The sequence below is a fragment of the Komagataella phaffii genome, chromosome 1 (genome assembly GCF_000027005.1).
Source record: "Komagataella phaffii GS115 chromosome 1, complete sequence".
Taxonomy (NCBI): domain Eukaryota; kingdom Fungi; phylum Ascomycota; class Pichiomycetes; order Pichiales; family Pichiaceae; genus Komagataella; species Komagataella phaffii.
The window spans coordinates 2,150,759-2,170,669 of record NC_012963.1 but is presented as its reverse complement, the minus strand read 5'-3'; the positions used below and the strand labels follow the sequence as shown (position 1 = coordinate 2,170,669).

The 19,911-nt window shown below is 41.0% G+C and overlaps 15 protein-coding genes across 15 annotated transcripts; 9 read left to right on the top strand and 6 right to left on the bottom strand.

Annotated features, from left to right (window-relative positions):
* Positions 1 to 4: 4 nt before the first annotated feature.
* Positions 5 to 1,150, bottom strand: PAS_chr1-4_0416 (Hypothetical protein; the record flags this gene model as incomplete). The annotated part of the gene is made up of 1 exon (XM_002490501.1): positions 5 to 1,150. One exon carries the CDS (start codon positions 1,148 to 1,150, stop codon positions 5 to 7), a length of 1,146 nt encoding a protein of 381 aa, XP_002490546.1.
* Positions 1,151 to 1,327: 177 nt separating this feature from the next.
* Positions 1,328 to 2,446, bottom strand: PAS_chr1-4_0415 (uncharacterized protein; the record flags this gene model as incomplete). Its single annotated transcript, XM_002490500.1, has 1 exon — positions 1,328 to 2,446. The coding sequence occupies one exon, from the start codon at positions 2,444 to 2,446 to the stop codon at positions 1,328 to 1,330; it is 1,119 nt and encodes a 372-aa protein (XP_002490545.1).
* Positions 2,447 to 2,761: 315 nt separating this feature from the next.
* PAS_chr1-4_0414 (Splicing factor) lies at positions 2,762 to 3,544 on the bottom strand (the record flags this gene model as incomplete). Its single annotated transcript, XM_002490499.1, has 1 exon — positions 2,762 to 3,544. One exon carries the CDS (start codon positions 3,542 to 3,544, stop codon positions 2,762 to 2,764), a length of 783 nt encoding a protein of 260 aa, XP_002490544.1.
* Positions 3,545 to 3,693: 149 nt separating this feature from the next.
* PAS_chr1-4_0679 (uncharacterized protein) lies at positions 3,694 to 4,812 on the top strand (the record flags this gene model as incomplete). Its single annotated transcript, XM_002490498.1, has 1 exon — positions 3,694 to 4,812. The coding sequence occupies one exon, from the start codon at positions 3,694 to 3,696 to the stop codon at positions 4,810 to 4,812; it is 1,119 nt and encodes a 372-aa protein (XP_002490543.1).
* Positions 4,813 to 4,991: 179 nt separating this feature from the next.
* On the top strand, positions 4,992 to 6,518 carry PAS_chr1-4_0413 (Peroxisomal integral membrane protein, involved in negative regulation of peroxisome number; the record flags this gene model as incomplete). The annotated part of the gene is made up of 1 exon (XM_002490497.1): positions 4,992 to 6,518. The coding sequence occupies one exon, from the start codon at positions 4,992 to 4,994 to the stop codon at positions 6,516 to 6,518; it is 1,527 nt and encodes a 508-aa protein (XP_002490542.1).
* Positions 6,519 to 6,669: 151 nt separating this feature from the next.
* PAS_chr1-4_0412 (60S ribosomal protein L38) lies at positions 6,670 to 6,906 on the bottom strand (the record flags this gene model as incomplete). The annotated part of the gene is made up of 1 exon (XM_002490496.1): positions 6,670 to 6,906. The coding sequence occupies one exon, from the start codon at positions 6,904 to 6,906 to the stop codon at positions 6,670 to 6,672; it is 237 nt and encodes a 78-aa protein (XP_002490541.1).
* Positions 6,907 to 7,148: 242 nt separating this feature from the next.
* PAS_chr1-4_0411 (Essential protein, component of a complex containing Cef1p) lies at positions 7,149 to 7,865 on the top strand (the record flags this gene model as incomplete). Its single annotated transcript, XM_002490495.1, has 1 exon — positions 7,149 to 7,865. The coding sequence occupies one exon, from the start codon at positions 7,149 to 7,151 to the stop codon at positions 7,863 to 7,865; it is 717 nt and encodes a 238-aa protein (XP_002490540.1).
* A 330-nt stretch (positions 7,866 to 8,195) lies between these two features.
* Positions 8,196 to 10,529, top strand: PAS_chr1-4_0410 (Putative positive regulator of mannosylphosphate transferase (Mnn6p); the record flags this gene model as incomplete). The annotated part of the gene is made up of 1 exon (XM_002490494.1): positions 8,196 to 10,529. The coding sequence occupies one exon, from the start codon at positions 8,196 to 8,198 to the stop codon at positions 10,527 to 10,529; it is 2,334 nt and encodes a 777-aa protein (XP_002490539.1).
* Positions 10,530 to 10,828: 299 nt separating this feature from the next.
* On the top strand, positions 10,829 to 13,411 carry PAS_chr1-4_0409 (Putative positive regulator of mannosylphosphate transferase (Mnn6p); the record flags this gene model as incomplete). The annotated part of the gene is made up of 1 exon (XM_002490493.1): positions 10,829 to 13,411. One exon carries the CDS (start codon positions 10,829 to 10,831, stop codon positions 13,409 to 13,411), a length of 2,583 nt encoding a protein of 860 aa, XP_002490538.1.
* Positions 13,412 to 13,768: 357 nt separating this feature from the next.
* Positions 13,769 to 14,842, top strand: PAS_chr1-4_0408 (uncharacterized protein; the record flags this gene model as incomplete). The annotated part of the gene is made up of 1 exon (XM_002490492.1): positions 13,769 to 14,842. The coding sequence occupies one exon, from the start codon at positions 13,769 to 13,771 to the stop codon at positions 14,840 to 14,842; it is 1,074 nt and encodes a 357-aa protein (XP_002490537.1).
* Positions 14,843 to 14,898: 56 nt separating this feature from the next.
* Positions 14,899 to 15,726, bottom strand: PAS_chr1-4_0407 (Helix-loop-helix protein that binds the motif CACRTG; the record flags this gene model as incomplete). Its single annotated transcript, XM_002490491.1, has 1 exon — positions 14,899 to 15,726. The coding sequence occupies one exon, from the start codon at positions 15,724 to 15,726 to the stop codon at positions 14,899 to 14,901; it is 828 nt and encodes a 275-aa protein (XP_002490536.1).
* Positions 15,727 to 15,800: 74 nt separating this feature from the next.
* PAS_chr1-4_0406 (Protein required for ubiquinone (coenzyme Q) biosynthesis and respiratory growth) lies at positions 15,801 to 16,661 on the top strand (the record flags this gene model as incomplete). Its single annotated transcript, XM_002490490.1, has 1 exon — positions 15,801 to 16,661. The coding sequence occupies one exon, from the start codon at positions 15,801 to 15,803 to the stop codon at positions 16,659 to 16,661; it is 861 nt and encodes a 286-aa protein (XP_002490535.1).
* Positions 16,662 to 16,736: 75 nt separating this feature from the next.
* On the bottom strand, positions 16,737 to 17,084 carry PAS_chr1-4_0405 (Subunit of the heterohexameric Gim/prefoldin protein complex; the record flags this gene model as incomplete). The annotated part of the gene is made up of 1 exon (XM_002490489.1): positions 16,737 to 17,084. One exon carries the CDS (start codon positions 17,082 to 17,084, stop codon positions 16,737 to 16,739), a length of 348 nt encoding a protein of 115 aa, XP_002490534.1.
* Positions 17,085 to 17,224: 140 nt separating this feature from the next.
* PAS_chr1-4_0404 (Hypothetical protein) lies at positions 17,225 to 17,983 on the top strand (the record flags this gene model as incomplete). Its single annotated transcript, XM_002490488.1, has 1 exon — positions 17,225 to 17,983. One exon carries the CDS (start codon positions 17,225 to 17,227, stop codon positions 17,981 to 17,983), a length of 759 nt encoding a protein of 252 aa, XP_002490533.1.
* Positions 17,984 to 18,275: 292 nt separating this feature from the next.
* On the top strand, positions 18,276 to 19,766 carry PAS_chr1-4_0403 (uncharacterized protein; the record flags this gene model as incomplete). Its single annotated transcript, XM_002490487.1, has 1 exon — positions 18,276 to 19,766. One exon carries the CDS (start codon positions 18,276 to 18,278, stop codon positions 19,764 to 19,766), a length of 1,491 nt encoding a protein of 496 aa, XP_002490532.1.
* Between the last annotated feature and the right edge of the window lie 145 nt (positions 19,767 to 19,911).

Sequence of the window (19,911 nt, the reverse complement as noted above, 5' to 3'; positions counted from 1 at the left end):
GTCCTTAAGTTGTTCCGAATGAATTTTCACTTGTATTATCTGGATTTATTATCCGCAAGACTTCTCTTTCATCCTCAAAATCGTCATCTTGATCAAACCTTCTAACCTGTCCGCTCCCAAATGGACCTGTTGAATTTGTATCTAGTGAGGAAATCACGGACTGGGAAGATGATGACAAAATGCTTCCATTTTGATGGTAGTTTTGGACATAGTTCCTAACAAATTCAGAAACATAATCGTCTCTTTCTGCAACAGAAGACTCATCTTCTGGTAATTGCGCACTTTTAATGTTCCTCCTTCTTCTGACAAAGTAGCATATTACAACGAAGAGTACCAAGAGCGAAGAACAGCCAACGGATATTCCTACGATAGCACCAGTGCTCAAAACTTGTCCGTTATTCTCAATGTATGAGGCCGTTGCCGAAGATGGAGATGGAGTCGGTATAAACTGGGAAGAAGACTGGAGTTCGTCGGATGAAGTGTCAACAGTATTTACCTGAGTGGCTTCATTGGCTGCAGGGACTGCCGGAGCCACTGTTTCAGCTACTTGGCTTTCAATGGAAGTCGTCTCTGACCATTCTGAAGAGTCTTCTGACGATGATGTTATGTTGGCCAAAGTGTTCCAAGAGAAAAATGTCTGGGGAGATGATGATGAGGAAAGAGAAAAGGTAAAATTCTGAACTCCCGCAGTAGTTAATAGTGTTGAACTTCCTTCCAAAAATAGGTAACTCCCATCACTTATTGTTGAAGTATCATTACTGTCAGATGGCAAAGTAGTAGAAGGATACTCACTGGTGGAAGCGGATGAAGAGATTGAGTTTGCCAGATCCTCGTGGAGAAAAACCTGGAAACTGAATGTCCCACCACAAGTTTGCGTAGTGTTACCAGCACATCTAACTTCACACTCGATGCTCCTTTCGCTTTCAACGGCGAAGGAATCCGAACAATAACACTCTGTTCCATTGATCAAAGCAAGGTAAAGGCGACTCGAGCAGGCCCCACTGCACAGTTCAATGGTTTGGAGTGAGGTAGAAGACTGAAAAAAAAACGACTGCTCAAGCTGAGACGAAGGATAGCAACCCGTATAAGTAAGTGCTATGACGTGGCGCAAACATATCAGTATTGATAGCAGCTTCAGTAGCATCAACATTAAGCTATGTTACGGTTGAAACGGAAAAATGAGATTAGGGTCCACTCCACTATTACAGTTTAATGTGCGCGATGTTCTTTGAAGCATCCCGAAATAAAAACAATCAAAAGTGTGATTTAGAATGACACAATATTATAATTTTTGACTCCTACGTCACCTATATATTTCCTAAGTTAACTAAACTTCATCATCTGTGGGGTTGTCTGGGTTTATAATTCTGAGTCCACCAAGACCTGGAGAGGGATCATAACTATCCTGAGTTACATCCGGGAGTGATCCATGACTAAACCTTCTTGTCAGGGCGTTGTTCGGCCTTAATGAAACCTGATCATTCTCTGTTGACGGGTCAGTAACGGCAACATGAGATGGAGGGACAGCGTAACTTCTTACAAAGTCGCTCACTGCAGCTTCTTTCTTTTCATTATCTGCCTCGAGATCAGATTCAATATCGGATTTACGTCTTCTCCACCACCAAAATGCAAGTGCAACTATTATCAAGACACCACCAATGACAGATCCGATAACGGTACCTGCAATTGCACCTTTACTTAAAGATGAGCCAGAATTGCTGCCTCTGTTTGCTGTTGAATCAGAATTGGACGAGCTGGACGAACCTGTTTCCTGAGAATTATCTAATGCTGTAATGACTGTAGTTACGACCTCAACAGACCCACTTCTTTCAGCTGATGTTGTAACTATTATGACAGACACCTGTTGGGATGATGATGATGATGTCGTTGATGATGATGCAGATGAAGTAGGTGAAGGGGAATTGGTTGACGAAGAAGACGATGACGAGCTTGAAGTGCTCGATGCTGTCGTCAACGATGAAGACGTTCGGGATGTGAATGAAGACGTCGATGTGGTTGAAGAAGTTGAAGAACTCGAAGAACTCGATGAGGATGATGAAGTGGAAGATGTGGAAGAGGTCGTTTCGTCATCATCGTCATCATCATCATCATCGTCATCGGCATCCTCGTTCACATAAACAGACAAATAATTTGTCCCTCCACATATTTCCAGAGGATAACCATCACAAGGTTCGTTGCAAAATGACTCACTCACTTTATCTGAAGATGATGGTACAGAGCTTCCACAAAAGCAAGCATTTCCTCCCGACATAGCTGCAACATCAGTGTCTCCGCATTCCTCCCTACAATATGAAGTTGACTGAAACTGGTAGGTCCCCCGAGACGTCAAAGAGTTCACAGAGGAAGAAGCAAAACAACCATAGTAGTTGTACGTTGCCGCAAACACCCTACTCACCAATGCCAATATCAATATAAACTTGGTCATGGTGTTTAAGTTCTCAGTAATGTGATTTGTTGATGAAATTCGTTTAAAAAAAAATCAAAATTGTCAAACATTGGCGGATGCACGATGCGTGCCTACCGTGTTTACCCTTGAAAACGTAAGATAAGGTGGGGCGCATGAATCGAAAGTTAGAAGGAGTCTAGGCCGAGCACGCGAATTAGCCTGGGAGGAATGCTGGGTCTTTCCTTACAGCAGCACATAGGCATCTAATACATGAAACAACTCTCTCAACAGTTTACAGTAATGCCATTGTTTCAAGGGAAAATGGTCGATTGATGATTAGTTCGCTTGTCATATTTAGACTGTTTTTTTTTCCTTGTAGGTAATGACTCTTTTCAACGCCAGTAGCCAACGTTCTGTTCCATCATTTTTGGAAATGTTGGCTGAACCTTTAGTAATTTTATCGTCTCCTTTTCTAGAATGAATGTTTGTAGCCTTTACACCCATAGGCCAAGCGACATTTCCAATGCTGAGCTGAAGATATGAGGATGTCGCCTGCTGGAAACTTCCCTTTTGTACGTTATACATGGTGGTGGTTAATGTGATTAATAGGTTCTCTGGAAGAGTACCATTTCGTAATAGAGTCAACAAGATTGCCATATCTTGTTTCAACTGATCAAACTCTATATCTGTCAGTTGTATTGATGGATCATTGTTCATTTCTTTCAAAGTATCAAACAAGTATTGCCTCAGCTGCAAACGAATCTTCGTTTGGTCGTTATGGAGGTCTGATGGTTTGATTTCAGTGTCCTCACATTGTGATGGAACTGATTTAATACTCTGTTTGAGTCGGTCTTTTTTAAATGAAACAAGTGTTTTGACTTGATCAATTGCGGACATTTGATCGGTAGATATTGCGTTTGCTTCCAAGTCTGCTTTAATTCTGTCTCTGATAACAGTTAACCTAGGAATTGTTTTCAAGTCTTGTTCAGAAAGCTGCACTCGGGTGCCAGAGGATGCCAAGTTTGATGATGAAGCTTCATTTTGAGGGCTTGTATTTATTGATTTGTTAGAAAAACCCAAGCGCTCCAGGGGCTTAGAGTTCTTGGTAGTTGCCATTTGGGCTAGAGCATCACCCATGTAGTTGAAAATATTTGGACTTTGCGATAGAAGCAAGAACGCGAAGGAGAATTTAAGCTTATGCTTCGAACGGTAGAACCACCGCCTAGATTTCACTAGTATCGCGAGTTTAACATCTGACTCTGGTTCCCTCTTCTTCTACCACCATTATGTCGGTCAAAGAGGAACAAACACAGGAAGTAAAATTGGAATCACCAGAAAACTCAGACGGCTATGACAGCGATTTAGAAGACGCCACTGAAAGAGATACAAGGCTCAGAAAACTGTTGAATTTGGACTTGGAAGAAGCGGATAAAAAAGTTTGGTTGGTTAGATTGCCGAAGTTCCTAGCCGACAAATGGAAGGACCCGAAAAACTTGAATGGACAAGAGTTGGGGAAGTTGCGCATTACTCAAGCTCCTGCCAGTGTGAATGTGAAAGAAAGACCTTCACCTCAGGTTCAGATTATATTGAATGACTCTTCTGAGAATAAAGAACTTCCCTTACGATACGATGTCAATATTCATAAGAGAGTAGTCGATAATGAATACATTTTTAGTGAACGGAATTTGAAAGAGTACAAAACAGAGGCCAATGAGATAGCTAGTATGCCTGAACAGCCTGAATTGAAGCCTGTTGAGACGGAGATTGACCCAGAACCCCCTAGAGGATTCAAACGGTACAGAGATGAATCGAAGAGTTATGTTTCCTACGTCAAGACAATCCCTAAAGACACAGCTATTGTGGGTACTGTAATTCATGAGTGTCAAGCGATTCCAGTCAGAAATGATAGAAATTACTCTAAAGTTGTGGAATCTCGTAAAAACTTGCGATACGTTAAACCCAAAAGTAAAGTCACATTGCTGGATAACCTACCTGGAGTTATCCAGAGTAACATAACACCGAACTTGATGCGTAATAAGAATTCGACCTTCTTACGTTCAGAAAAGAAAGATCGTCGGGCGGAAGGTAGAGCCATCAGAATGCCTCAGAACCAGCTACTGGATGTATTATTTGGACTATTTGACCAGTATGAATACTGGACTTTGAAAGGGTTGAGAGAGAAGACCTCGCAGCCAGAGGCTTATTTGAAGGAGGTTTTGGAGAGTGTAGCAGAGTTAAACAAGAAGGGACCTTACGCTTTGCGGTACTCCTTGAAACCTGAATACAAGAAACTGCGAGACGCCGAACGACGGGCCCGTCTTCTGGCTAGTGGACAAGCTGCTCCAGATAAGAATGACTACGATGATGATGAAGAGGAGAATGTTGAGATGGTTGAGATAGCTTGATAGTAGTTTAAGTATAGCGTAACAGGTAGGAGGGTTCAATTCCCTCGCGACATCTCGTATGGGTGCCAAATGTCCCGCCCATGCAGTAGAATCTCGAAGCGAGCCTTTGTTACAACTTCAGATATCTAAGAGAACATAACATCTAATATCAATTACTATCACCGTGTAAGTCACCAGATATGGCTTCCATCAATTCGCAGCCAGATCATGTAGAATCGGCTGACATTCGTGCCAAGTTCACCAACAGATCAAACTTTCCCACGGTGTCACTTTCCGCAGATAATCAACTTCAAACCACCCCATTGCTCTCATCTACTCCTGTCACTGTGAGTAAGGCATTAGTGAGATCATACCCTTACCTACTGCTTCTGAACAAAACATTGAGTGTGTTAACATGGACGGGATCAGATCAATGGCTTTCCGTGTTAGTGGCAGTCTCATATGCTATTTTGATCCTGTACTTTGAGACCCTTCTTACATACTTTGGTCATGTATTAGCCGTGGGATTATTGGGTCTTTTCGCCTATATTTCCACCCAGATTGAGAAAGAGCTCCATCAGAATATGACTTTGGATGAGATTGTACAGACCCTGACATCTGTAAGTGTTAAGGCTGACATTTTAGCTTCTCCGTTGGTTGCGCTGGAATTGACACCCTATGACTTGAAGAGATTGCTTTTTACAACTGTGTTCTTGTCTCCGTTTTATATTGTGATTGGAATGTTTCTTGTTACTCCACGAACATGGATACTGTTTTCAGGACTATTTTGGCTGACTTATCATTCAAGTTGGTCTCGCGTTACCAGACGTATTTTATGGAAATCAAAATCTGTCAAACTTTTGTGTTTCTATGTCACAGGGTTAGATCTCAATGGCGCACATTCCAACAAGAACTCTATCTTTAAGATTGCTATGAACAAGACGAAGAAGAAGTTAAGTACTTTAGGAAGCGGAGGAAATGGTTCAGACGTCCCAATTCGCTTCACTTATGTTCTTTTTGAGAATCAACGAAGATGGCTAGGAATCGGGTGGACATCCAATCTTCTCAGTTATGAAAGAGCGCCTTGGACTGATGAATTTCTAAACGAAGCTCAACCCCCAGAATCTTTTGAACTTCCGGAGTTCACAGATAAAAGTGGCATGGTATGGAGATGGGTCGATAAGACTTGGCGACTTGATCTAACCAACGACGGGTCACTGCAATTGTCGTCATCCAAACCAAGGTCTACTACTGACCCTAAGGCAGATGATGGGTTCATCTATTACGATAACACCTGGAAATCCCCGTCTACAGAGGATTCGTTCGGGAAGTATACACGAAGGAGAAGATGGGTTAGAACAGCTGAGCTGTATTCTCCTGAAGGATACTCCAGTAGTGTTTCAAGTGAGCTCAACCCAGAAAGAGGTCCTGTCAGCTCTTCTGGCGCAGATCCTGTGTCCAAACGATCAGTATCCACCTCATCAAGACGCAAGAGCATCAGATTCGACGATACTCCTACGGTGGTGGAATCAGTACTCTTTGGTCCGCAGGGGGTGAAGGAGGAGGCTCCAACCACCTCAGCTGATAATATTAAGAAAGAAAAGGTAGCCGAGGCTAAAGAGGAAAAAGAGATCGATATAGAACCAGAGCAAGAAAAGGAGCAGGTAAACGTTGAAGAAACGAAAGATGCCATAGAAAAAGATAAAAGTAAAGCCAAAACTGACTAAAGTGGACATCTCTCATCTCTCATCTCTCATCTTGCATATCCTCATTATTTTTCCCATTTTCCCCTTCCTTGCCCTTTCAGTTTATGTCCGTGTGTATAGTAAATTAAATGATATTTTTTTCAAGTTATTGATTAAATTACACTATCCGAATCTACAACTTGGTAACCTTCAATTGTGGTGGTAAAGATTGCACCAACTTCTTGGCCTTGTCAGCATCTTCGACAATCAGAGTGTACAGATATCTAGCACCTCTAACCTTGAACTTAGTCTGCTGGTATTTCTCACCCTTGGAGTTGAATTTAGAGTTGGTCTTGACGGTGGCGGACTTGACGTCTGCTCTTCTAGTCAACTCAACAAACTTCTTGATATCAGTGATTTGTCTAGGCATTTGGTGTGTGTGTTGGTGTGCAAAATTAATTTGGTCAGACTGAAAAAAAATCGGTAATCTCCTCGCGAGGAAGAAGGTTCATGGAGGAAAGTAGGAGGTAGGAGCGGCAGTAGCCCTAAAAACAACCACGTGATCGTTTCAGCGAGGGGCAAGGACCACAGTTGATAAGGTATTCATATTATCCGCTGCACTACTATCAAAGCGATTAGGTCATCTTTCTTGCTCCGTAGGCATCATTCTATATGTTCAAGAAAAGGGTAGTGAAAGGAAAGAAAAGGCATATAGGCGAGGGAGAGTTAGCTAGCATACAAGATAATGAAGGATCAATAGCGGTAGTTAAAGTGCACAAGAAAAGAGCACCTGTTGAGGCTGATGATAAAGCTCCAATTACATTGCCACAGAGAAACACAGTAACAGAAATAGGAGGGGATGCACCACGAGAAGAGCATTCAGTGAACAACTTTGCCAAATTCATAACCCCAAGCGCTAATAAGCCAATGTCAAAGTCGGCTACTAACATTAATAGTACAACAACTATCGATTTTCAACCAGATGTTTGCAAGGACTACAAACAGACAGGTTACTGCGGATATGGTGACACTTGTAAGTTTTTGCACCTGAGGGATGATTTCAAACAGGGATGGAAATTAGATAGGGAGTGGGAAAATGTCCAAAAGAAGAAGCATAATACTCTCAAAGGGGTTAAGGAGATCCAAATGTTTAATGAAGATGAGCTCAAAGATATCCCGTTTAAATGCATTATATGCAAAGGAGATTACAAATCACCCGTGAAAACTTCTTGCAATCATTATTTTTGCGAACAATGTTTCCTGCAACGGTCAAGAAGAAAACCAAATTGTATTATATGTGGCAGAGACACTTTAGGAGTTGCTTTACCAGCAAAGAAGTTGTCCCAATTTCTGGCTAAGATACATAATAATGAAAGTAATAAAGTTTAGTAATTGCATTGCGTTGACTATTGATTGCATTGATGTCGTGTGATACTTTCACCGAAAAAAAACACGAAGCGCAATAGGAGCGGTTGCATATTAGTCCCCAAAGCTATTTAATTGTGCCTGAAACTGTTTTTTAAGCTCATCAAGCATAATTGTATGCATTGCGACGTAACCAACGTTTAGGCGCAGTTTAATCATAGCCCACTGCTAAGCCAGAATTCTAATATGTAACTACGTACCTTTCCTTTTAATAAATGATCTGTATTTTCCACCTAGTAGCAGATCAAATTGTTCAACTTTAAGTCTTTGGTCCCTCAAGCGAGAGAACTTGCGATGACACTCAGGAGTGCCATAAAAGCCAGAACCTCAAAAGGACTGATCGGAGCTGTTATTATAGCCTCAATAATATTTTTCACCACAGTAACCTTCTACGATGAAAGCAAAATTGTCGGCATAATAAGAGTTTCTGATACTTATACAGGCCATAGCGCTGTATCTTCAACTTTCAATGCTTCTTCCGTTGTTAGTGACAACAAGATCAACGGATATGGACTTCCTTTGATTGACACGGAATCAAATAGCCGTTATGAGGATCCAGACGATATTTCCATTGAAAACGAATTGCGCTATAGAATTGCCCAATCTACCAAAGAGGAAGAAAACATGTGGAAACTCGATACCACTCTCACGGAAGCAAGCTTGAAAATCCCCAACATACAGTCGTTTGAGCTGCAGCCGTTCAAAGAAAGACTTGATAATTCACTTTACAATTCTAAGAACATAGGAAACTTTTACTTCTATGACCCAAGGCTTACATTCTCAGTTTACTTGAAGTATATCAAGGATAAATTGGCCTCTGGAAGCACAACAAATCTTACAATACCCTTCAACTGGGCACATTTTAGAGATTTATCGTCACTGAATCCTTATTTGGACATAAAACAAGAAGATAAGGTCGCATGTGATTACTTTTATGAATCAAGTAATAAAGACAAACGAAAACCCACGGGTAACTGTATTGAGTTTAAAGATGTTCGTGATGAGCACCTGATACAGTATGGGATTTCATCAAAAGACCATCTACCTGGTCCTTTTATTTTAAAGTCACTTGGAATTCCCATGCAGCATACAGCCAAGCGACTGGAATCAAATCTTTATCTATTAACCGGTGCGCCAGTTCCACTTTCATTAAGTTTCATGACTAAAAAGGGATTATACCAAGTTGGAGTTGACCAAACAGGAAAACTTGATCCAAACATTGCTCGTACTGAACTATGGGAGTTTTACAAAAATGGGAAAGAAAACCTTCAATTTAATGCACAAGAGGAGCTATCTCACCTGATAGAGACAGTCCCTTCATCTAGTAACTCATCCAGTGGAGAAGGCTATTTCACTACTGAATTAAAGGAGAACAACTTTGAGTTGCCCCTGAGTAAGAATGATTTTACCTTTGATGATTCCGAGGTCGAGTCATTGATTAAAGGTTTATCTGAACAGGACTTGGACCTTCATACCCAGAGATACAAAGAATCTTTGCAGTACTCTTTTGCGACTCGAGAGAATGACGTGAAGAAATACTTTTATGAGGCCAGAATGATTATCAATACTGTTAACAAAGAAGGTGGAGCGCATTATGACTGGAGGTTTTTCAATGGAGCCATGAATCATGAAAGTTCCGGTTTTACTGAGGAAGAAAGACAACTGAGAAAGAGATCTGTTTTGCATCGTTTATTGCGAAACTGGCTTGTATTCAATTACCAGCAAGGATCTCCCACTTGGTTGGCTCATGGAACTTTACTTTCTTGGTATTGGAATTCATTGATGTTCCCTTGGGATTATGATATTGATGTGCAAATGCCAATCAAGAGTTTGAACAATCTATGTGCTAACTTCAACCAATCATTAATAATTGAGGATCTTACTGAAGGATATTCTTCTTTTTTCTTGGATTGCGGATCAAGTATCACGCATAGAACAAAAGGCAAAGGATTAAACTTCATTGATGCAAGATTCATAAATGTTGAAACAGGCCTTTATATCGATATCACTGGATTAAGTACCAGTCAGTCAGCTCGACCGCCAAGGTTTAGTAACGCTTCGAAGAAAGATCCTATTTACAATTGCAGGAATAATCATTTCTACTCTCATAACAATATAGCACCTCTCAAATACACGTTGATGGAGGGGGTTCCCAGTTTCATTCCTCAACAGTATGAAGAAATATTGAGAGAGGAGTATACAACTGGTTTGACTTCGAAACACTACAACGGCAACTTTTTTATGACTCAATTGAATTTGTGGCTTGAAAGAGATCCAATGCTAGCACTTGTGCCTTCATCCAAATACGAAATTGAAGGTGGAGGGGTGGACCATAACAAGATTATCAAGTCTATTCTTGAACTTTCCAACATCAAAAAATTGGAATTGTTGGATGATAATCCCGATATATTAGAGGAGGTGATCAGGACATACGAACTGACTTCCATTCACCATAAAGAGATGCAGTATCTTTCCAGTGTCAAACCAGATGGGGACAGGTCCATGCAGTCAAATGACATAACCAGTTCTTACCAGGAGTTTCTAGCAAGTCTGAAGAAATTCCAGCCTTTACGCAAAGATTTGTTCCAATTTGAGCGGATAGACCTTTCTAAGCATAGAAAACAGTGAGCAGCCGTTTTGCCTAAAATGTTCCAGAAACTATAGGATAAATATATACAGTAATGAATTAGGTGATGTTAGCATTTAGTCCCCAAAAATACCTCGAATCTCCAGCTCCATAGCGCAAAATCTCCAAATCTACTTCAAGACGCACTCATATGAAATTCCTGATGATCTCGCGCCAAAAGGGGAAAAATACATTGTGTCGTGTGATCAGACTTTGTTTTCCTTTGGACTCTGTCAGATTTTGGTTATCGGCACACAAACAGTAGTTTTTTTTGCCTCAAGCTAAACTTACAGACTCAAGGATGAAAGTATCAAAGCGGTTGATACCGAGGAGATCTCGTCTCCTCATTATGATGATGCTACTGGTTGTTTACCAGCTGGTGGTTTTGGTCCTAGGATTGGAGAGCGTCTCTGAAGGAAAATTAGCAAGCTTGCTTGACTTGGGCGATTGGGATCTAGCTAACTCCTCGCTATCTATATCCGATTTCATAAAGCTGAAGCTCAAAGGCCAAAAGACTTATCACAAATTTGATGAACATGTCTTCGCCGCAATGGCAAGAATTCAAAGTAATGAGAATGGCAAGTTGGCGGATTACGAGTCTACTTCATCGAAGACTGACGTAACCATTCAAAATGTTGAACTTTGGAAGAGATTGAGCGAAGAAGAATACACTTACGAACCGCGGATAACTTTGGCTGTGTATCTGAGCTACATTCATCAGAGGACTTATGACAGGTACGCGACTAGTTACGCTCCTTATAACTTGCGGGTGCCTTTTTCGTGGGCTGACTGGATAGATCTGACGGCCCTAAATCAATACTTGGATAAAACGAAAGGCTGCGAGGCAGTTTTCCCTAGAGAAAGTGAGGCAACTATGAAGCTTAACAATATCACTGTTGTGGACTGGCTTGAGGGCCTTTGCATAACTGATAAATCACTTCAAAATTCCGTAAACTCCACATATGCGGAAGAGATTAATAGTCGGGACATCTTGTCTCCTAACTTCCATGTGTTTGGTTATTCTGATGCTAAAGATAATCCTCAGCAAAAAATCTTTCAATCTAAATCTTATATCAACTCAAAGCTGCCGCTCCCAAAAAGTTTGATATTTTTAACAGATGGAGGTAGTTACGCTTTGACAGTCGACCGAACTCAAAATAAAAGAATTCTAAAATCTGGCCTGCTTTCACACTTTTTCTCAAAGAAAAAGAAGGAACACAATCTGCCTCAAGACCAAAAAACTTTCACGTTTGACCCCGTATACGAATTCAATAGACTGAAATCTCAGGTCAAGCCCCGTCCAATATCTTCAGAACCTAGTATTGATTCTGCTTTGAAGGAAAATGACTACAAGCTTAAACTGAAAGAGTCGTCGTTTATTTTTAATTACGGAAGGATTCTTTCGAACTATGAAGAGCGGCTTGAGAGTCTAAATGACTTCGAGAAATCGCACTACGAGTCCTTAGCTTATTCCTCCTTGTTAGAGGCAAGAAAGTTGCCCAAGTATTTTGGCGAAGTTATATTGAAGAACCCACAAGATGGTGGAATTCATTATGATTACAGATTCTTCAGCGGACTCATTGATAAAACTCAGATAAATCATTTTGAGGATGAGACTGAAAGAAAGAAAATAATCATGCATAGACTTCTTCGAACTTGGCAGTACTTCACGTATCACAATAACATTATCAATTGGATCTCGCACGGTTCTTTACTGTCATGGTATTGGGATGGACTTTCTTTTCCATGGGACAATGACATTGACGTACAAATGCCCATAATGGAGCTGAATAACTTCTGCAAACAGTTCAACAATTCTCTGGTCGTGGAGGATGTTTCTCAAGGGTTTGGCAGATACTACGTTGATTGCACGAGCTTCCTGGCCCAGAGAACGCGAGGTAATGGTAACAACAACATTGATGCCCGTTTTATTGATGTGTCGTCTGGTCTCTTCATTGACATTACGGGTTTGGCTTTGACTGGATCAACAATGCCCAAAAGATACTCCAATAAGCTGATAAAACAACCGAAAAAATCTACCGACTCAACAGGATCGACTCCTGAGAACGGACTCACTAGAAACTTGAGGCAAAATTTGAATGCACAAGTTTACAACTGTAGAAACGGTCATTTTTACCAATACTCGGAGCTATCTCCTTTGAAGTTGTCGATAGTAGAAGGTGCACTCACCCTAATACCCAACGATTTTGTTACTATATTGGAAACTGAGTACCAAAGGAGAGGTCTTGAAAAGAACACATATGCGAAGTATCTCTACGTTCCAGAGCTTCGACTTTGGATGTCATACAATGACATCTATGATATCTTGCAAGGTACTAATAGTCATGGCCGTCCTTTATCTGCAAAGACAATGGCGACTATCTTTCCTCGGTTAAACTCTGACATTAATCTAAAAAAGTTTTTGCGCAATGATCATACTTTTAAGAACATTTATTCTACTTTCAACGTGACACGAGTGCACGAGGAGGAACTGAAGCATTTGATAGTAAACTATGACCAAAATAAACGGAAGTCGGCTGAGTACAGGCAGTTCTTGGAAAACTTGCGGTTTATGAATCCAATCAGAAAAGATCTGGTGACTTACGAGAGTAGGTTGAAGGCTCTTGATGGATACAATGAGGTCGAAGAATTAGAAAAGAAGCAAGAGAATAGGGAAAAAGAAAGAAAGGAGAAGAAGGAAAAGGAGGAAAAAGAGAAGAAGGAAAAGGAGGAAAAAGAGAAGAAGGAAAAGGAAGAAAAGGAAAAGAAGGAAAAGGAAGAAAAGGAGAGGAAAGAGAAGGAAGAAAAGGAAGAATATGAAGAAGACGATAATGAGGGCGAACAACCAACAGAACAAAAGAGCCAGCAGGAGGCTAAAGAATAGCGGAGGAATGCAAATAATAATCTCCTTAATTACCCACTGATAAGCTCAAGAGACGCGGTTTGAAAACGATATAATGAATCATTTGGATTTTATAATAAACCCTGACAGTTTTTCCACTGTATTGTTTTAACACTCATTGGAAGCTGTATTGATTCTAAGAAGCTAGAAATCAATACGGCCATACAAAAGATGACATTGAATAAGCACCGGCTTTTTTGATTAGCATATACCTTAAAGCATGCATTCATGGCTACATAGTTGTTAAAGGGCTTCTTCCATTATCAGTATAATGAATTACATAATCATGCACTTATATTTGCCCATCTCTGTTCTCTCACTCTTGCCTGGGTATATTCTATGAAATTGCGTATAGCGTGTCTCCAGTTGAACCCCAAGCTTGGCGAGTTTGAAGAGAATGCTAACCTTGCGTATTCCTTGCTTCAGGAAACATTCAAGGAGAAACAGGTCAAGAAGCCAAACATTTTGATCCTTCCCGAGTTAGCATTGACTGGCTACAATTTTCAAAGCCAGCAGCGGATAGAGCCTTTTTTGGAGGAAACAACCAAGGGAGCTAGTACCCAATGGGCTCAAAAAGTATCCAAGACGTGGGATTGCTTTACTTTAATAGGATACCCAGAAAAAAGTTTAGAGAGCCCTCCCCGTATTTACAACAGTGCGGTACTTGTATCGCCTCAGGGAAAAGTAATGAACAACTACAGAAAGTCCTTCTTGTATGAAGCTGATGAACATTGGGGATGTTCGGAATCTTCTGATGGGTTTCAAACAGTAGATTTATTAATTGAAGGAAAGACTGTAAAGACATCATTTGGAATTTGCATGGATTTGAATCCTTATAAATTTGAAGCTCCATTCACAGACTTCGAGTTCAGTGGCCATTGCTTGAAAACCGGTACAAGACTCATTTTGTGCCCAATGGCCTGGTTGTCCCCTCTATCGCCTTCCATTAAAAAGGATCTTAGTGATATAGAGAAAAGCAGACTTCAAAAGTTCTACCTTGAAAAAATAGATACCCCGGAATTTGACGTTAATTACGAATTGAAAAAAGATGAAGTATTGCCCACCCGTATGAATGAAACGTTGGAAACAATTGACTTTGAGCCTTCAAAACCGGACTACTCTAATATAAATTATTGGATACTAAGGTTTTTTCCCTTTCTGACTCATGTCTATAAACGAGATGTGCTCAAAGAGAATGCAGTTGCAGTCTTATGCAACCGAGTTGGCATTGAGAGTGATGTCTTGTACGGAGGATCAACCACGATTCTAAACTTCAATGGTAAGTTACCATCGACACAAGAGGAGCTGGAGTTGTACGGGCAGACTAATAGTCTCAACCCCAGTGTGGAAGTATTGGGGGCCCTTGGCATGGGTCAACAGGGAATTCTAGTACGAGACATTGAATTAACATAATATACAATATACAATAAACACAAATAAAGAATACAAGCCTGACAAAAATTCACAAATTATTGCCTAGACTTGTCGTTATCAGCAGCGACCTTTTTCCAATGCTCAATTTCACGATATGCCTTTTCTAGCTCTGCTTTAAGCTTCTCATTGGAATTGGCTAACTCGTTGACTGCTTGGTCAGTGATGAGTTTCTCCAAGGTCCATTTCTCGATGTTGTTGTTTTCGTTTTCCTTTAATCTCTTGATATAATCAACAGCCTTCTTTAATATCTGAGCCTTGTTCGAGTCCCCTGTTGGCAACAGAGCGGCCAGTTCCTTTATTCCGTGGTTTATATTTTCTCTTCTACGCCTTTCTACTTCTTTGTGATTCTCTTTACGCATCTTATGCCATTCTTCAGAACCAGTGGCTGGCTTAACCGAATAGCCAGAGCCTGAAGAAGCCGCACTAGAAGAAGCAGTGGCATTGTTGACTATGGGTCCTCCAGATGTCACCGAATGCTGCTGAGTGGGAGATCCTGGGTGATTGTTAGAAGGTGATCCATCGTGGTGCTGACGGAAGATCTGTTGATACGCTAACAAATTGGAAGCTGTTGGAGCGTGTTGAGAGGCCGAGGCATCCACAGAAGCAGCGGCGGCAGCAGCAGCAGCAGTCGCAGCATCTACTTGTTGTCTGATATCGCTTAGATGGTTTTGAGCTCCTTTGTTATCTTTGTCTTGCTCTAACAATGCAGAGTCAATTGCTATGTCAGAATGAGAGTGAGATTGTTCTCTAGAGTTTTTCTCATGGTCAAATCCTCCAGGGCCCTGATTAAGCTTGCCGGGGGACTTCTTAAATTTTTTCAACCCGTGATCTGGAGTCTGGGTGTGTCGTTTGTTAACTTGCATAATCTGGGATAGGGGAGGTCAGGTGGATATGTTGTGATCAAAAAACGTGAGCAGGTTGGGGGGTGAGAGCGTAAATGGGTGGCGCACGCACGATATGTGAACAACCAAACTATCATTATGAATTTGGTGAAGCTTGCAAGTCACCTGATATACTCTTCGCGTTTGATTTTTTTCGAATCCCTATCAGTCTTTATCCGGAGAGAGGGGCCAACCGAATACTCATCTCTTGCTCTAGAATGTTCAAAAGATTGTATCATTCAGTTCATTCTCGTCCATTGCTAGATTTGGCTAAACCGGAGATACGCATATTATCACATGCTTTGAGTAAATTTGTTCCGAAATATGGGTTTTCAGACCGTTCCATTCAGAATGCCCTTTTGGATTTGGGCTATTCTAACAACGGCTTTGTCAGTGTTTTCAAGATGAATGGGCATTCAGATCCTGTCATGTCATTGATAAACCACCACCTTTTATCCCAAAGACAGAATCTCACTCTCGAACTCGAACATCTAAGCACTTTGAAAAGTGAGACAAGCAAGTTAAAGCATCTGGTCACCAAAAGACTACTAGGTAATGCTCCCATTATAGACCATCTACACGAAGCTCTTTCTTATATGATACTTCCATCAAATATGGTGGCTTCAATGGCCGAATTGCACAACTTGTCTGACGATATTTCATTCTACGCCGGTGACCGTTCGAATGATTTTGCATGGTATTCCAAAAGGCTTGCCTTGTCGACAGTATACGTGCAAGGCGAGCTGTGCATGCTAAAAGATACATCTGAAGGGTTTGCTCACACAATAGATTTTGTCACAAAGCGGTTGGACGAAATTGAGTCCCTTGGCTATGCTTATAACTCCGTTGAAGAATGGGGAGGATTTACCTTGATGAGTACTGTCAACTTGATTAAAAGTCAGTTGGTTCGTGGATAAGGTTGATAGATACATAAATTAAAAAGAGGGTATCATGATTATGCTAAATGTTTTATAATTTGTATAAAGCCCAGGTTAAGTTTGGGTTTGCTGAGTCCTCAATGTTATCAGTTCGTCTCTCGTAGTCTCCAGATTCTTTTGGTGATCTTGAATGTTTCCTTCCACCTTTTTTATCTCGTTTTCAATAAATTCTATCCGCTTCTTCACGTTAATATCAGCTTCATTAAAATCTTGAGGCACTAACACTGGGCCTATTAGCTTGAAGACTGTGGATGATTCGTCCAATTTGGCAAATTCCTCCTTGACAATTTTGTTTTCTTGATACTGAGTCTCCAATTGTTGACGAGCTTTAATCAAATCATTGAGCTCATTCTGCAGTTTGCTGAATCTCAAACTGATATCTTCTAGGTTTTTTTGAGACATTTCTTTGCTGATCAAAAATGAGTGGTGAAACTTGAGATGTCAAACGTAGGAACCAAATACTTTTTATGGGCGCGCGATTTGCCACGGATAGGGAGGATTTCCAGTTGTCTCTAAAAGTACCGTTCCACTGTTTATCCAAGATGCTCATTAAGCCCTGGGCTGAGACAATTCCACGCCATGAGCTGGCTGAAGAACTAGAAGATGAATTGCCAATTGAGCCTGTTTTGAGTTACTCCCAAATTGAGACTCCCACTCATAATCAATTCCTGATCATTGGCAACTCTAACTTCAACACCATTCTAAACTCCTTCGACAAACTGACCGAATATGCAACAATTAGTATCGATTACAACTCGTCAAATTCCAAGAATGATGATGACGATTTCCATGAGGACGAGCAATTGTACCAAATCAACAAACAGTCTGTTTTTGAGCCCAAAACAATCACAGTCTATCGAACAGTCAACAATAACAACCAAAACGTTCTGCTGGTATCAGTTCCGCTATTTGCCAACATTTACACATACAACGTCCTGGCCAAATTTCTCCTAGTCCATTTGAACAGTAAACAGATCCTTGTCTTGGGCAGTTCCCAGCTAGAAAACGAACTTTTAGCAAAGCTTGCCACCAAACAAGACTCAGAGTTAGATCCAAAACTGAAGCAGATTGCTCAATTGAAGCCGCCTAGTTTTGTTACAGGAATAGCAGCAAGTCTTCTTTCCACTGGAAAGACTCTACACAAAGATATGGTCGCCCTACTATTAGATGGTGATGGTCCCATTGATTACGAAAGGCTCAATGAGAATGGATTGAACGCTTGTACCTCTTTGCTGGGCCAAGTGGTGCATGTTGATTTGAATCGTAAGAAATCCTTGAATAGACCAGGGTTGTACCTTTAATTGAGTAAGTATCCAGCAGAGAAACAAGTTGTACCTCAAAAATATGAAGCCCTACAAAACCAGATGATCTTCAATCTGGATAACATATGACGCTTTTTCTTTTCCAAAGAGTAAGTCTCTGGAGTCCTTCTTTCGTATTCTAGCTCGTATCGTCTTATCTCATCTTACAAAGCTTTACTAGTTTCCTCTCGAAATAATTTTTCATCTGAGTTGCACACGCTGAAAATTTTTTTATTTCTCACACATTAGCCATTACCATCTGGTCTGAGATTGACAACTAAACATACAAAGAATGGGCGGAATCGACTATTTGTTGTTTGAAGAGGCTACTGGATACGCTGTATTCAAAGTCAAACTGCAACAGGATGATATTGGAGCAAGATTAAAGGAAGTCCAGGAGGCTGCTAAAAGCTCAAGTTTGTTCAAGAAGATGGTAGAACTTGTTTCTTTTGCCCCATTCAAAGGTGCTGCCCAGGCTTTAGAGAATGCTAACGACATCTCTGAAGGTCTTGTGTCCGACTACCTGAAATCTGTCTTAGAGTTAAACCTTCCAAGTGGCAGTTCTAAGGAGACCATTGGCCTCGGTATTTCCGACAAGAACTTGGGTCCTTCCATCAAGGAAATTTTCCCTCATGTGGAGTGTCACTCTAACGAGATTGTTCAAGACCTCTTGCGAGGCATTAGAACTTTTGGATTCAACCTTTTGAAACAGTTGCAAGAGGGTGATATCGAGCGTGCTCAGCTTGGTCTTGGTCACGCTTACTCCAGAGCTAAGGTGAAGTTCTCCGTACAAAAGAACGACAACCACATCATCCAGGCTATTGCTTTATTAGACCAATTGGACAAGGACATAAATACATTTGCTATGAGAGTTAAGGAGTGGTATGGATGGCATTTCCCTGAGCTTGCAAAGATTGTCCCAGACAACTATGAGTATGCCAGATTAGCTTTGTTTATCAAAGACAAGGCTTCCTTAGACAATGATTCCTTGCATGACGTTGCACAGTTTGTTAATGATGATGCTGGAGTTGCTCAAAAGGTCATCGATGCTGCAAGAATTTCAATGGGTCAAGACATCAGTGACCTTGATATGCTGAACATCTCCACTTTTGCCCAAAGAGTTGTTTCTATCACTGAATACCGCAAACAGCTGTACAAGTATTTGACCGATAAGATGCATTCGGTTGCTCCTAATCTTTCAGAGCTGATCGGTGAGGTCATCGGAGCTAGACTGATTTCACACTCTGGATCTCTGACCAATTTGTCCAAGCAAGCTGCTTCGACCGTTCAAATTCTAGGTGCCGAGAAAGCGCTTTTCAGAGCCTTAAAGACCAAGGGTAATACGCCTAAGTACGGATTGATCTACCATTCTAGTTTCATCGGAAAGGCCAGTGCTAAAAACAAGGGACGTATCTCCCGATACTTGGCCAACAAATGTTCCATTGCCTCCAGAATCGATAACTACTCTGATGAGCCATCCAATGTGTTTGGTACCGTTTTGAAGAAGCAAGTTGAGGACAGATTGGCGTTTTACGACACCGGAGTGCCTCCAAGAAAGAACATCGATGCTATTGCCGAGGCTTTGCAATTGCTCGGATCTAGCAAATCTGACATCATCGAAGAGGAAGACTCTGTCCAGCCGGTTAAGGAGAAGAAGGACAAGAAGGAAAAGAAGGACAAGAAAGAAAAGAAGGACAAAAAGGAAAAGAAGGAAAAGAAGGATAAGAAGAGGAAAGCCGATGAAGATAAAGAGGAGAAGAAAAAGAAGAAGAAGAAGGCTTGAACAGATTGCATGTTTATGTATACTTAGTTGTTATGTAGAATTAATTGGTGACAAGAGTTCAGTCGTCGTAGAATTGAGCAGCTCTGTCTTCGAAGGCATTCTCATTGGAGTATGTTTTCAACTCACTTGTGATATGACACACAAC